A 13,712-nucleotide genomic window follows, 5' to 3' on the forward strand; every position below is an offset into this window, starting at 1 on the left:
ACACTTAATCCTGTAATTTGTCTAAGTATTCTCAAGATTTGACTAACCTCAAGCTAAGGGAAAACATGATAACATGGTAAATTCATTGCTGTATTCTTGCTCACTGAGTACAATATTTTTCTAGTTACATAATGTTACAGGTCTTACATTGTGGACTGGCATAACCCTTATTCAACACTTTGATTTTCCAATACAACCAGAAAACAGAGTCAAACTCAGATGTCAGCAGACCATGGTCAAGACCAATGTGTGGGTACTGCTGCCACCTGCCACCTGCAGATCTACTCTGGGAAGTGAGAGCACAAGAATCCCACCTAAGAGAACCACCACAGTTAACAGCAGTAAACCAAAAGCTGCTGCATCAAAGTCAGGACAGGACACCCACAGATCTTCCTGGGAGCACATTGGTCATGTTAGAAAATTTCTCCTCCATGACAGACTGATGCATTAACTTATCTTTATTGTACCTTTTTCTGTACATGAGCAGTTACCCATCCAGGTTTCCTCTATAGGTCCCATCTTTTTTCAAAAATGCATAAGATTCAACTTTTAGTAAAATCATTCCTCAAACCAATCTGATAACAGGAAGCTGACAATTATAGTTGTTGCTTGTTTCCTAGGAAGTTCAAATTGCTCTCTATTCTCCAGAAAGAGATTTTCAGCTCTTGCTTTTGTTGATGGTCCTTTAAACTCCAGGTTTTGAATTAATTGTGATCTATTAGTTTGCAGGAACTAGTTTAAAGTTCTATCACATTTCAGAAATTGCTCCCCTTTTCTACCATAAAATGAAAAATGTAAATAAAATAAGAAAAAAAATTCACAAGTGGCAGCTTTTTCAAGTTCACATGATTTGTTAAGGATTTGATAATGGAAAACAGGAATTTTACTACTATGAAAAGAATATATTTATGCCTTTGTAACATTCATGTCATGCCAATTTAACCTTTGTCTTTAAAAGTTTCTATTTCCCTCTTTTCGTTGTGCGCTTTCATACATAGACACACATGTAGGTTATCACTGATTTGTCAAGCTGTACTTTGTCAAGTGGTAAACCTATAATTTAGTTTCTCTATTACTCATCTCTTAAATTCAACATCTAATAGTTTTGTTGCTATTTATCAATGGCCTGCTTGTTGTCATGGAACACTGATTCAGCTGTCAAGGTTATTTGGTAATCCAAGGCTCATAAAACAGGAGAAGCTCTTTTTGTTATGAGCCCAAAGCCAATACATAGTTGTGGGTTTTTTCCCAGTTTAACTGTGCTTAAATTTCATGGATAAGAAATCATGCTTGTATTATCTAGAGTGAGCAAAGTTTTTATTATATCTTTTTTAATCATGTTTCAGTTGCCAAAACCAGTCTTGTTTTTGTCATAGTGTATTATCATAGTGTGAGTCAAGAGGCAAAAATCTAAGACACTTAGGACCTGGCTGCATATACTGAAAAAAACCCCAAGATAAATCTTTCATAGATATTTTATACCTAAATATATTTTGGGGGAATTTAATAGGTCTTTCCTTTATTTCTTTTCAGATCACATCTTGCAGACACTGGTAGTATACAGGCAGTAATGTCCTTTGGTCCCCACCACAAAACAATGTCTCAGAAGAAAGAGAGGTTTAAAGCAGTCCCAAACACATAAAGCTGTTCTTAAAACTAGCCATGCTTGTTTTCTTGGTGCTTTTTTGTTTGTTTTTTGTTGTTGTTTGTTTTTGTTTTGTTTTGTTGGGGTTTTTTGGGGGTCTTTTTGTTTGTCCTTTTGGAGTTTTTGGTGGGGTTTTTTTTTGGTTTTGTGGGGTTTTTGAGGGTTTTTTTGGGGGGTTTTGTTTGTTTGGGGGTGCGGGTTTCATTTGCTTGGTTTGGTTTTTTTGTTGGATTGTTTTTTTGTGGGTTTTTTTTGTAATTGGTCCATCTAAGTGATGTGTTTGTCAAGCCTTCAACCCAACCTTTAACCATGTTGTATCCAGCAAGGATTAGTTGTAGTTAATCTGCTGGCAAGTCTTTCAGACCTCTGAGGATTTTTTCTTATTCTCAATAGTCTGCAGATTGGCAAAGCATGAAAACAGAGCAAAGAATTGCCATAGTGGGTAAAATTCGGGGTAGATTCAGCCTGAAAACTGGTGTTTAATAATGCTTGTAATGGATGCCATGTAAAATAATGAGACCAGAACACATCACATCTCACATATAGTTCTTAGAATCAAGAGAGAAAATAAAGGTCTTTAAATATAAAGGCACATTTATTTTCCACTAATATTCTACTAATACCATACCTTATGTGAGTTTGTGCAACAAAACTTAGTGGAACTTTTTAATTGTGCAGAAAATTATTTTACATTCGTAACGTGAATTGGATTTTGACTGTTTGTCTAACACTGAGTTACAGTTAAAGGTGACAGCATCTTCTGATGTGCAGAAGCATTTAACTTCATACTAACATTTACACAGAGAAGGTTAGTCTATCTACTCCTTAATCATATTGCATTTAAGAGATTGCCAGATGCTTTAAACCCTGATTAGGTTTTTTCTTTTCCCAAACTTTCAGATGCCTTAAGACAATGCAGTCAGATACTACATTTTCCTTATAGGAGGGAGGAGCTGGTATTTGAAAATTCTGGAACACTTGCCACTCAAAAATGAAGAAGTACAAGTGTCCTTTCTTCTAAGAATGTTAAAAAGCAGAAATATCTAAGAGGAAGATAAATTTTGAACATCTCCCCATCTTAGTATCTCTTTTTATATCAGTTTGTTCTCTAAAAAACAGATGAACTGGATTCTGTCTAATTCTTTAGCACAAGGGCTTCACAGGGTTTAGTCTAGAGCCGTGAAAATACTTGGACACCTGAAATCAGAGAAAAATGTTGAGTTCCTCATAAACAAATGATGATTAGGAGAATTTACTAACACTGGATACAGGAAGATCTGCTCCTAAGATGGATTGCATGTCGGTTCAAATTACATTGCTGATATAATTTACATCAACCATCAATGACAGAGGTTCATGAAAGGAGCTGTAATGTCAGAGTTCAGAAAAGAGTGCTGGTAGTCTCATCACTGCAATTGAAAACCTGAACAGGTGTTGCTAATTACAGTAGCTTCAGATGGACAACAGAGGTTGGGAAGGAAGATGGAGTGTTACTGTGACTCAGTGGTTTGTCCTGAGATTAAAACAGATTTATATTCCACTTTCTTAATTAACTCTCATTGTTTGTGAAGAGTGTATGTAAATCTTGCAGCTCAGTGACAGTGAAAGTGTTGTCGGCTCAGATTGCTCTGAATGTGATAACAGACAGAAAGATGGTAATAACAGTTTCAGGAAGTCAGAATCTCCACAAAAAGTCTGGAAATCCACATCACCAGTTGGGTCTGCAAAAATTTTTCCACAGCTGCGGCCTAGGGTGGTGTTTTCAATGCCATGAACTGAATTAGTGAATACGAAATAATTCACAAAAACTAACTGTATACAAAATCAAATCCTAGCTTCAGAAAGCTAGATACAAGTGACTTTAAGACACATAGATTAGTCACAGATTACATATATATATATATAATATATATATATATGTTAAAAATTATATATATTTGAATGCTTTCTAAAAGAAAGAGAGAAAACAAAATGCATCACTTTGGATCATGGATACTAAAATATAAAATTTACAAGGCTTATAGACACTTGGAAAAAATTACAACTAAACAGCAATTCTGCTTGCTCTATACCACTCTAAAATCCATATATTTGCTGGATTCAAAAATGAAGAAAATTCTTACAAAGACTATGAAGAAAATTTCTTGTGTAATAAAGAAGAATTTCTTGACCCATCACTTTTATTTTTTTAAGAAAGATACGTATGAGATGCTTTTCATAAGTGAGAATGCCAGTTAAGAAAAGGCTGCAATGATTTCCACCCATTTGTGTACCCTTCAGCTCTCAATCTCAAAAAGATTTGTTTTTCAATACCTCCTCATTTGTCTGCTGAATAGATTAATAAACATGTTAATTCATTACATTAGGATTTCTACTGTACTGTATTCTGATGTTCCATCCTGCAATGAATTTTGCAATTCCAAACATTTTTCTACTCAACAGGATATGAAACTGTGCTTACAGAGGTTTTGTACGTCCATGAATTTATCCCTGAATAGTGGAATATGCTGGAGAAAGGGATAAAGAAATCACCATTCTACCAACTTAAAATAAGTAAAAGTAAGATTTGTGAACTGTCAGGTGATGGAAAATTGCAAATGTCCAGAAACAATAGTTTGATTTGCAAGTTTTAGGTAGCCACACGTCAACTACTCGAAGAACTTCAAGGGGTAAGACTGTGACTGGCAGCTGAGAAAATTGCCATCAAGGTTTGGGCTAAAATTCATCAGCAGTCTAAGACCAAGCTAAACCAGAAAACAAGTGTTTTCTTTCAAACTATTTTAAATAATTTTTACAATTGTTAAAAATATCCAAACATTATGCAAATAAAAACTTGTGGCTTTATGTTAAAATATTAAAGAAGGACATTTGTTAACTCAGGTATGAGATTATACAGATGAAATTTCAAATACTAGTCCTGGAAAGGACCACTGAGTTCTCATCATTGACAAGAAGTTAAACATGTATTTATCCCAATTGCTCATCTGGAACCAGAGTTATTTGCATTAATGGTTTCTTCTATTTTATAGATTTAACTGAGCTACAAGATTATTTCCGATAATTTATAACATTTGAACTCCATGACTGTGTGTATTGTATTTTACTGATTCAGACTAGCAGATGAAAAAAACCTGAAAAAGTGTTCCAGCTGGGAATTCCTCAAAAATACATTTGTGAAAAAATTCATCAGGTAAAAACCATTTTCTGCCTTCAACATTTTAAAACATTAAAATGTTAAGAATATAAACCAATAAAATGTATTGAAAAATACTGTTCTTCATTTGGACAGAGAGAATTGTTTGCAATGAAGCTTACAACTGGGATGACTTACTCCAATAGTAATTAAAGAAAATCTGACTCTCATTTTTAAATATTACATACAACACAAAAAAAATTCATGCCATCCCTTTGTAACTCACACACTTGGCTCACATGTTGCATCTGTGAAAGAGACAGAGGCTGTTCCTGTGCCCCCTAACAACCATCCCAGGGTTAAAGCACCTTCTACAACTATGGAAGTTTATTGCAATGCTCTTCTTTTTAAAATGCCAGGGCTGTGAGAAGTTCAGTCCAGGGCTGGACCAAGATGAAAGGAATGGACATGAGATATAGATGGGAAAAAGAAAAAAGGAAAATTTGTATTTATGAACACTAATATAGAGAAAAGCAAGACCAGTAACTTGGGAGTATTAAATGTTTTCTATATACACAAATTGAAGGTTTAGCTAGAAAAAAAGGAGCAGAACTAGACAGATGATAATGCAGCGAAAATATGGTATCATAATGGAAAGATGGCTGGAGCAAGATATTAAAAGATGTATTTTATTTTAAAAAGACAGATAAGAAAAGCAAAGGAACTGTCATAGCCTTGTTGGTAAAAGAGGATTTATTAGACCCCATAAGAAGAGGCTGGGGAGAAATGGGTAATGGTGTTGAGTCATTACGTACTGAGCTTGGAGATGTTTCAGGCAGTAAACTGAATGTTACAGGCCACCTGACCAAAAGGGACAACTGGGCTGTGAAATGATTGAGCAAACGTGAAGATGCACGTGAAAAGAATAGAGCAATGGTAAGTCAATAGTAAATAGGAGAAAGACATGCAGTTATGGTGAAATTTACCCATGCCTCAAGTTCATGCCTCTGAGGACAAAAATTTCAGGCTGCAAGAGGTTCATGAAATGGCTTTTTATTTTTCTTTTTAAATATATTTTTATTTTTTAGTAAACTCTCTTTTATTATTTTGTCAGGATTCTCCACAGAGGAAATTCAACTCAAAGGAAGATAACAGAGATTTAACTTGTCTGATTTTTTTGTTTTCCATTAACAAGCTTGTAGGATCATAAGGACGTTCAGATCATATGAAAAATATTACATATAAACCCTCAATTTGAAATTGAAATTGAAATACTATGTCAATGAAAAGGATGACTTCAGAGTGTCATTCCATAAATCAAGAACTTAACATGGTTAAAGTTGTATGGCTGGACCTTTTTCTAACAGGTAAGTTCTTTCTAATAAGAGCCAGTTTAGAGAAAATTTAGTTTTTATTCTGTGGAGCTCAAGAAGTTCTTAAATTCAGTAATATGAATGAATGCCCAAGATCTGGGCCAAATCCAGCCTCCCTAGCCTCTTTTTCATTTACTCACTCAATCTGTCCAGGTTCAGTAGGTCAATAAATTCCAGTGGGACCCAAGCCAAGAATTTGGCTTAGAATGGATTAAGTTTCCAGGCAAATCTACAGATCATCCACACAACCTATGCATCCAGAAAGCCTTGCACATGAGTGGTCAGCCTGCTAGTGCCAGTAAATGCTTTAATAAAAAGCATATTGGTAACCACAGTCTAGTTAAAGAAGAAGTAAAGAAGATCAGCTTTGTGGGGGTTTTTTTGCCAACAGAGAATGTGACTGTAAGCAACCCATTGTGAGCAGCCAGTACCTCCCTTTAATGTAGCAGGAGGTCCCATGGCTGCATTCTTTCCCTCTCCTTGCTATCTCCAGGCTGTACACAGTCTGTTCCTGCTCACTTTTGCTTGGCTGAATCAACCCCTTGACATCAGTCAGAGGCAGCAATTCAGCTAGCCATAATATTTAACTCATGATTGATATATGTGAGGCAGAAGTTATGGGTTGGCGTTTCCATCTCTATACGGCTTGTGGTCATCTAGAGGGAAAAGATCAGCCATAAGAGGAAAACGAACATTTGGGGCTGTAATGTTCTGATGCATTCTGTCATGTAGCAGAAGGCATGAAGGCATATGCAACCCTAAATTTCTGTGTAGGTTTGGGAGGATAGCATTTACTATGTGCCGATAAGCACAGAAGTTGTGATGGGGAAGATAATATATTAAATAACATAAAAATTTTAGTCCAAGGCAGGGAGTATTCTAAGATACAACTAGCTCTCAGATAAAACCTGAAAATAGCTATCTCAATCTAGCAGCCACAATAAAGTGATGTGGATTTGACATATATTGTGAAAAACCTCTTAGAGAAGAACATAAATTGAAACTAAATTATAATTACCCTTTTTAATATTAAATGAAGGCTTTAAGTAAAAAAATTCTAAAACCATAATCAAATATAATAACAAAGAGAAAAGAGACACTGAGACTGTGGATTTTGGCTGGAAATCAACATAGTAGACATCAAAAGAGGCCTATAATATGCTAGAAATATATCTAATGAAGTTGTTGTTAAACAGAGCTGTAAATGCCACCTATAAAACAAATGCACATAAAGTATCAACTAAAGCAAGCTAAAATAGAAATCTGAACATGAAACACTGTCTCTAAAAGTTCTAAATAAATCCAGCAAGAAAAGGTAGAGGTCACAGTACACAGATCAAAAGGTCTGGACATGTACAGGAATTAAGCAAATTATTAATCATAATTAACAGCTCCTACCATGGTTGTCTCAAAACAATTATGAGGCACAGTTCTTATTTCAACCATCTTAGTGGTTATTTAGAACATTTCATTGAATATTTAAGCCAAAAAACTGTAAACTCCAAGGTTACCTGCAAAATGTTAAAAGTCATTACTTGTGGCCACCCAGAACAGTGTTATTATTTATTGAAACAGAATGGCAGTTCTTATTACCTTATTGCTTTACATTCAAAGACTGACATTTTAGTAAGAGGGAAAAAATTATCTGATCTTCTCCATACACAAGTTGCAAACATATTATGTAAACTTTAACCCGCTCATATGAATGCTGAAAAAAGAAAACTTGAAGTGGAAATGTTTGAATTTTGACTTGACTTTCTGTGTTTATTTATTGTTAACTGTTGTCTTGTTTACTGGTTTAACGGTATTGAAAGAATGACTTGGTTCTGAAATATGGAAGCACCTGGTACTACAAAAAAGTCAAAAAGCCCGAGGTCCATTAACTCATTCTAACTCTATGAAAAGGAGGGAAAGAAACAAGATGGAGAGGCAATGTGAAGGGACAGGAGGGATGACAGCTCTGTAGATTTCACAATTTGATTGTGAATGTCATGGAGATGAAGGAGGAAACAAGGGAGGAACTTAGACATGACAGACTATAAACTTGATTGTCATTACAATTTTCATTAATGCTTCTTTTTTTCAGCTATGATGACTATATTGACAGGATATAATAATAAGGGTAGGTGAGTTCTAACACTATTCTTTGTCACTACCATGACTGTGACAATATACTGTGACTATATACTTACCTTTACCTTGCAGTAAATGGCACCACATAGTGATTGTTCAGTTTTTATGTTTGACTGTTCAATGTTTTCTATCAAACATCAACTACAAAATCATTGTTCCTTAGTGTAAAACATAGATTTCAAGAGATTATTTGAGAGTAAGGTCGAGCACACCAGATAAAGTTCCTTAGGAACCTAACAATGTTGTCAGAAAAGAATAGTAAATTAACAAGATTTAATGGGAGTTTAAGAAACCATGATTCATAATAACGTGACAGACATGCTTGTACCAGAAATCATGGAGTAAGAGACAGAGGTTAATATTTTCAGCACCCCATAACCATTTCAATTTCTACAATGGCTAGGGCAGGGAGGAAGTTCCTTTTCCAAGCTAAAGAGCAAGCAGCAGATACTCTAACTCATTCTGTTAACAGATCTTGGGAATAGCTACTCTTAAGATTAATGCCCATTGTTTAATTGAAGATCAGTTATCAATAGAAACAGCATGATACAGCTCTTTGACTCAGGTGAAATGCTTAATCCAATATTTCATGGAGAAATATTTAAATGCCAAGGTGGCGCAGCTCTGCCTGAGCCAGTTACCTTCATGGGGAGCACTGGGGAGGAGAGCTGGAAGTGTATGCTGTCAGCATCCAATCTTCAGTTGCAAAAAGACTCTGTGAAGCTCAGATATGTCTGGCAGTAGCTATAACTATTGACCATCTTCATTTAACATTTTTACTACTAAGTCTGTTTGAATTCAGAGATACAATTTGTTTCAGCAAAGCGCATTAAGGACTGAGAGGGTCCCATACTCGCTGCCAGTGGGAGACAGATGAGACACCAGGAAATGCAAGAGTCCACCTCAGTTTCTGTTCCAAATGTGCTTATTCAGGATTATGTCAAATGTGCTTTTCCACAGCAGTTTCCAGAAAATCAGTCTCTGACCAACTCCTGTGGAAACAGAAGCCAAGCCCAAGGGACAAACCTGACAGTTTTTCCAGATGCCAGCTAGGAACAAACAGATTTCTCAGTCTCTGTCTCATTTCTAAACAGTGCTATGGGATAACACCAATGTGAAGGTGATAGCTACACAAATCAACCATAATCTCAATTCTTACTGAGGAACACCTTGGAGCCTTTTTGTGTGATTTTTCTTCATGTGCTCACTTCTTCCATCATCTGAGTATCACTTTCACCTCCTTCTCCAGTCATCTGCCATACTACTGCTTTCTTTTCACACAAATACTTCTTAATAATCTGCTTACTTTATGAAGTTCAGAAAAAGAGTTGCCAATCATTCCTTTCCAAATGCAGCTAGGCATGAGCAGGCCTTTTCTTTCATGCCATGATCTTTTCCTGGCTGTCCAAATTCCCTTCTATATACCAAACTCTCTACCTTCATTCTATTACTGTGAAACAGAGCTCAGTTATAATTGCATACATGTAATGTAATGGTTCTTAAAGAAAACCTGGAAAATATTTAGCAATGTACAATAAAGAATAGCTACTTCAGTTAGTGAAGTGCTTTCTGTCATGTCGTCATATACTTGTATACAACAATATATTAATGTACCTCTTAAAATGTTGCAGGTAAAAATGTAAGGAATATATTTTAGTAACACGGACTTTCTGAGATACTTTAGTTCCATTGCTTTGCTGGTTTCTCACCATCCTAATCAATAGACAGCAGCAAAAGGTTGAATTGTATCACTTCTAACAAGGTGATACCCAGAGAGGTCTGCTCTGTTAGTCCTCTCTCCGCTAAAGAATTCGAGATACTCATAACTCTGTACATACACAATGAACAGTTCAACTTCTCTGAATATCTAAAATGTCTCGCAACACCTGGAACAAGAGTTCCAGATTTAAAAAAAAGTAATTATTGTTACTTTTGAAGAAGTGATGCATCAGTGCAGGAAGCAAGGGGAAGTGTAATATTCCCACCAAACAACAATGCTATTCTCCATGATTTGAAACACCTTGTGGAGTCTACATTAATCATCAGTGACAGAAGCCCAAAATACTTGGTTTCACCTGTATCTAACTCTGAAAAGGTATCCCTTCTATTCAGATATGGATTTTGCCAAATGGATCTATTCTTTTGCAATCCTGTGCTTGGATCAATCCAATTTGCTCTTCCTTGGTCTGACCCAGATGCCACTCCATAACCTACAGATGGTTCATTGTACTGTATCCCATCTGTTAAATAAAACACAGTAATGAGAATACATCACTCCAATATTCCTCACTTTACTTTGGTTTCCATTCTAATCCTGAACACAGCTGAAGGTCCTGGTCCTTTCAGTGGTCCATGACAAAATTGTCTAAGAGAAGACCTCTTCATTCTGCTTCTTACACAAGATGGATACAACAAAGCTTCTATGCCCAAAAGGTGTCAGATTTAAACTGAAATGTATGGAACAGAGATCTCCTGGCTTCAGCACTCTCTTCTACCGCACATTGTTGCTTGCTATGTTTAGCTTGTGATAAAAAGATTCATCTTTTCTTAAGGTAGCTTAGCTACCAATGAAAACACCACAGCAGTAAATTCCTAAATAAAAAATCAAATCATGTTGTTAATAACTAAATTATCAAGATTTCAAGGAGAAACAGTTCTGTTTTGAAAGACTTATTAAGTACAGCATACTATGCTTCAATATACTACTACAGCACATACAGTAGATGTTACTAAAATAACCCTAATAAATTTGAACAAATAACACAGAAATGTTAATAATGTTCATGTATAAAGAAAATTATTTATGTTTTACTGGAAGTTTGGGTTCCTTAGGGCATATAGTTATATGAAATAAGTGCAGGTTTGACACAAAAATCGTTGTGTATACCTGGAAGTATAGTCTGTTCTCTGAAAAGTCAGTGCAGTGCAAGAGAATTTTTAATTATTTTACTAAAAGAAAAAAAAATATAAAACCCGGCTTATCTCTTATGACAATGCTTTTCTAAAAATGTATTTTTTTATGCAGAATGGAGTCCTATTTGCAGGAGAAGATGGATGATAACAACATTAGCCAGTTTCCTTCGTGAAATCTTGGCTTTCTTGAAATCAAGAGGTTTTTTTGGCATTGAATTCTATTAAGCAAGATTTCAACGCCTGAAATTTAGAAGAGAGAATTTTTTATGTTTTATTGAGTCTAATTGGTGATTGCAACTGTTTTGTTTTTCATTTATTTTATTGTCTACTTTTGTGAAACATGACTTACAGAATAAGAAAAGGCTAACAAATGCTCTAGAACCAATCAATGTTATGAAATTAATAATAACACAAAATGAGCATGTAAGCTTATGTAGTGTCTTTCATGTAGAAGTATCCCAAGGCACTTCGTAACAGAAACTCAATAAGGAGTGCAAAAGTGCTTTGTCAGATAGGATAAGCCAGGGGAAAAGGGGAAATTAATTAAACATGGATTTAAATTTCTCAGCCAACACAGTATTTAGAACCTTGGTCAGAAAAGACCGTGGTTCCAATATCTGTATCCAGGGAACACAACAGACTATTTCAGTCTTTAATTCTTGAGGAATGTTCCATAGTTTTCCTACAATAATATGGGTAGGACTAACAGGAATGAAGTCTGGTGGCTGCATTTCCAAAAAGCAGTCCCTGTCCCTCTCCCTCTACTTTTTCATGGACAAGTAGATTCATGAAAGTTGATCGCCTGACTTGTGTGCCAGTCACTTGACTGTGGAGATACCCAATATGGAATTTGGTACAGCAGAAATTATAAATACCAAGTTAAGGTCTGGAGAATGTTTTTCTGAGCTCACTGTTTTAAACCAATGTATGTTTCCTTATGGAGGTAGTCCACATCCCTGACACAGTGATCTGCTACACAACAGTTCCTAAGACAGCAAGTATTTCACAGGGAAAAATAAAGTTGCTTGGGAAAAACTATAGCAATCGATAATACATAAATCACAGCTTCCCTGATGTTGCAGAAACTTGCACATCCTCTATTTTTCAAACATTTTTCTCTTAGGAACACATGGACCATCCCTTTTTTTGGATGGCTGCCTCTTCGGATTAATGCATCCTTCTGGTGCATAAATTAGCGATGCACAGAGGAAAAAAGGAGAAGCACTAAATCTCAGGAAACTGAAGCCATACAAAAAAATGAGATTCACAGTAGAGCTGAATGAGTGACTCACCATGAATAATTTATCCAAAAAGTTAGCCTACACTTCTGTTCATGGAGTAGCTATAAGAAGCTTATAATTTCCTCAGTTTTATTATAAGACAAAACCTTAAAATATTGTATGTGTTCACTGCAAATAACTTCCTGTAAATATTGCATGCCCTATTTTAATACATTGGGCATTTTTGATTGATCAAATAAATCACATGATGATGTGATTCTGTTCCCTAGATGGATGAACCCACAAGCACATATTTTGGATGCCTGCTGTGAGTAAGCAAGCATCTTGTGATGGAAAGTGAGTGTAGGGAAAATAAGTTAATTTACAAAAACTCTAAAGATTTTTAAGTATTTACATTGAAGCTGTAATGAATTTTAATTCTCATTAAGAACTCTAGGAATTTGCAGGTACCTCTAAATATTTTCTTTCTTGAAGATTTGGTACAGAATAATCTGCCAGTCTTTCCAGAGTTTAGTCTAAACTTTTGGGGCATCTATTAGGATTTGGTGCACACATAGGTAGATTAGTTATGTTGAAATTTTACTAGAATATTTGCAGTCTGAAAAATCCTTGTGTAATTTTTGAGTGGACAGACATTCTTTGTGCAAGTTTGAGAAATACTCCCTGCAACTTCCATAACCTATGAAACCTCAGCAAATACTTAAGGAAGAATGAGCCATTAGTGTATCTAGAATTTACAGGAGTATATAGGTTGGTTTTATAAAAGTCACTGAGTAAAATATATCAATATTTCTTATAATATTCAGATATTGAAATACTATAATACATACTACAGGAAAAAGAAGACTACTGAAGATCTGAAGATTCACCAGAAATTAGTTTGTTTTGTGCCCTGACACAGGCTGAAAATAAGGACAACATACCAGAATCGTCCCCACTTCACATTACTTTTGATTATGCTTGCATAATAAACATTTTGCTTTAGTTTTTCTATACCTAAAAACTGAATCTGCAAAAATTATCCTTTTCATAATTTTCAGCTAAAGCTTTACAAAATACAAATTGCCTGATTCTTTATTTTACAGCAGTAGCAGTGGTATAAATTTGTCAATATAATAAGAAAATAAAACTGAAAAAAATAAACAACGTAAGTTCTTACCTGAGCTCTTGAGCTATAGAGTCCACTTGAACTGTTAATAAAAGCAGGAAAGAATTAATTAATTTACACTTCCGGACTTGTGCTTTCTGCAGCCTTGCACCTGACTATCTGTAAT

At 35.2% G+C, this 13,712-nt stretch overlaps 1 protein-coding gene across 2 annotated transcripts in view; it reads right to left on the bottom strand.

Annotated features, from left to right (window-relative positions):
* Nucleotides 1-13,712, bottom strand: part of ST18 (ST18 C2H2C-type zinc finger transcription factor) — a 166,308-nt gene that overhangs the window by 50,260 nt on the left and 102,336 nt on the right. For both annotated transcript variants that reach the window (XM_058832378.1, XM_058832377.1), the window contains exon 5: nucleotides 13,598-13,628. In XM_058832378.1, the coding sequence (XP_058688361.1) occupies nucleotides 13,598-13,628 (31 nt within the window). The remainder of the gene's footprint in view (nucleotides 1-13,597; nucleotides 13,629-13,712) is intronic.

Source organism: Poecile atricapillus, chromosome 2, assembly GCF_030490865.1.
Source record: "Poecile atricapillus isolate bPoeAtr1 chromosome 2, bPoeAtr1.hap1, whole genome shotgun sequence".
Classification (NCBI taxonomy): Eukaryota; Metazoa; Chordata; class Aves; order Passeriformes; family Paridae; genus Poecile; species Poecile atricapillus.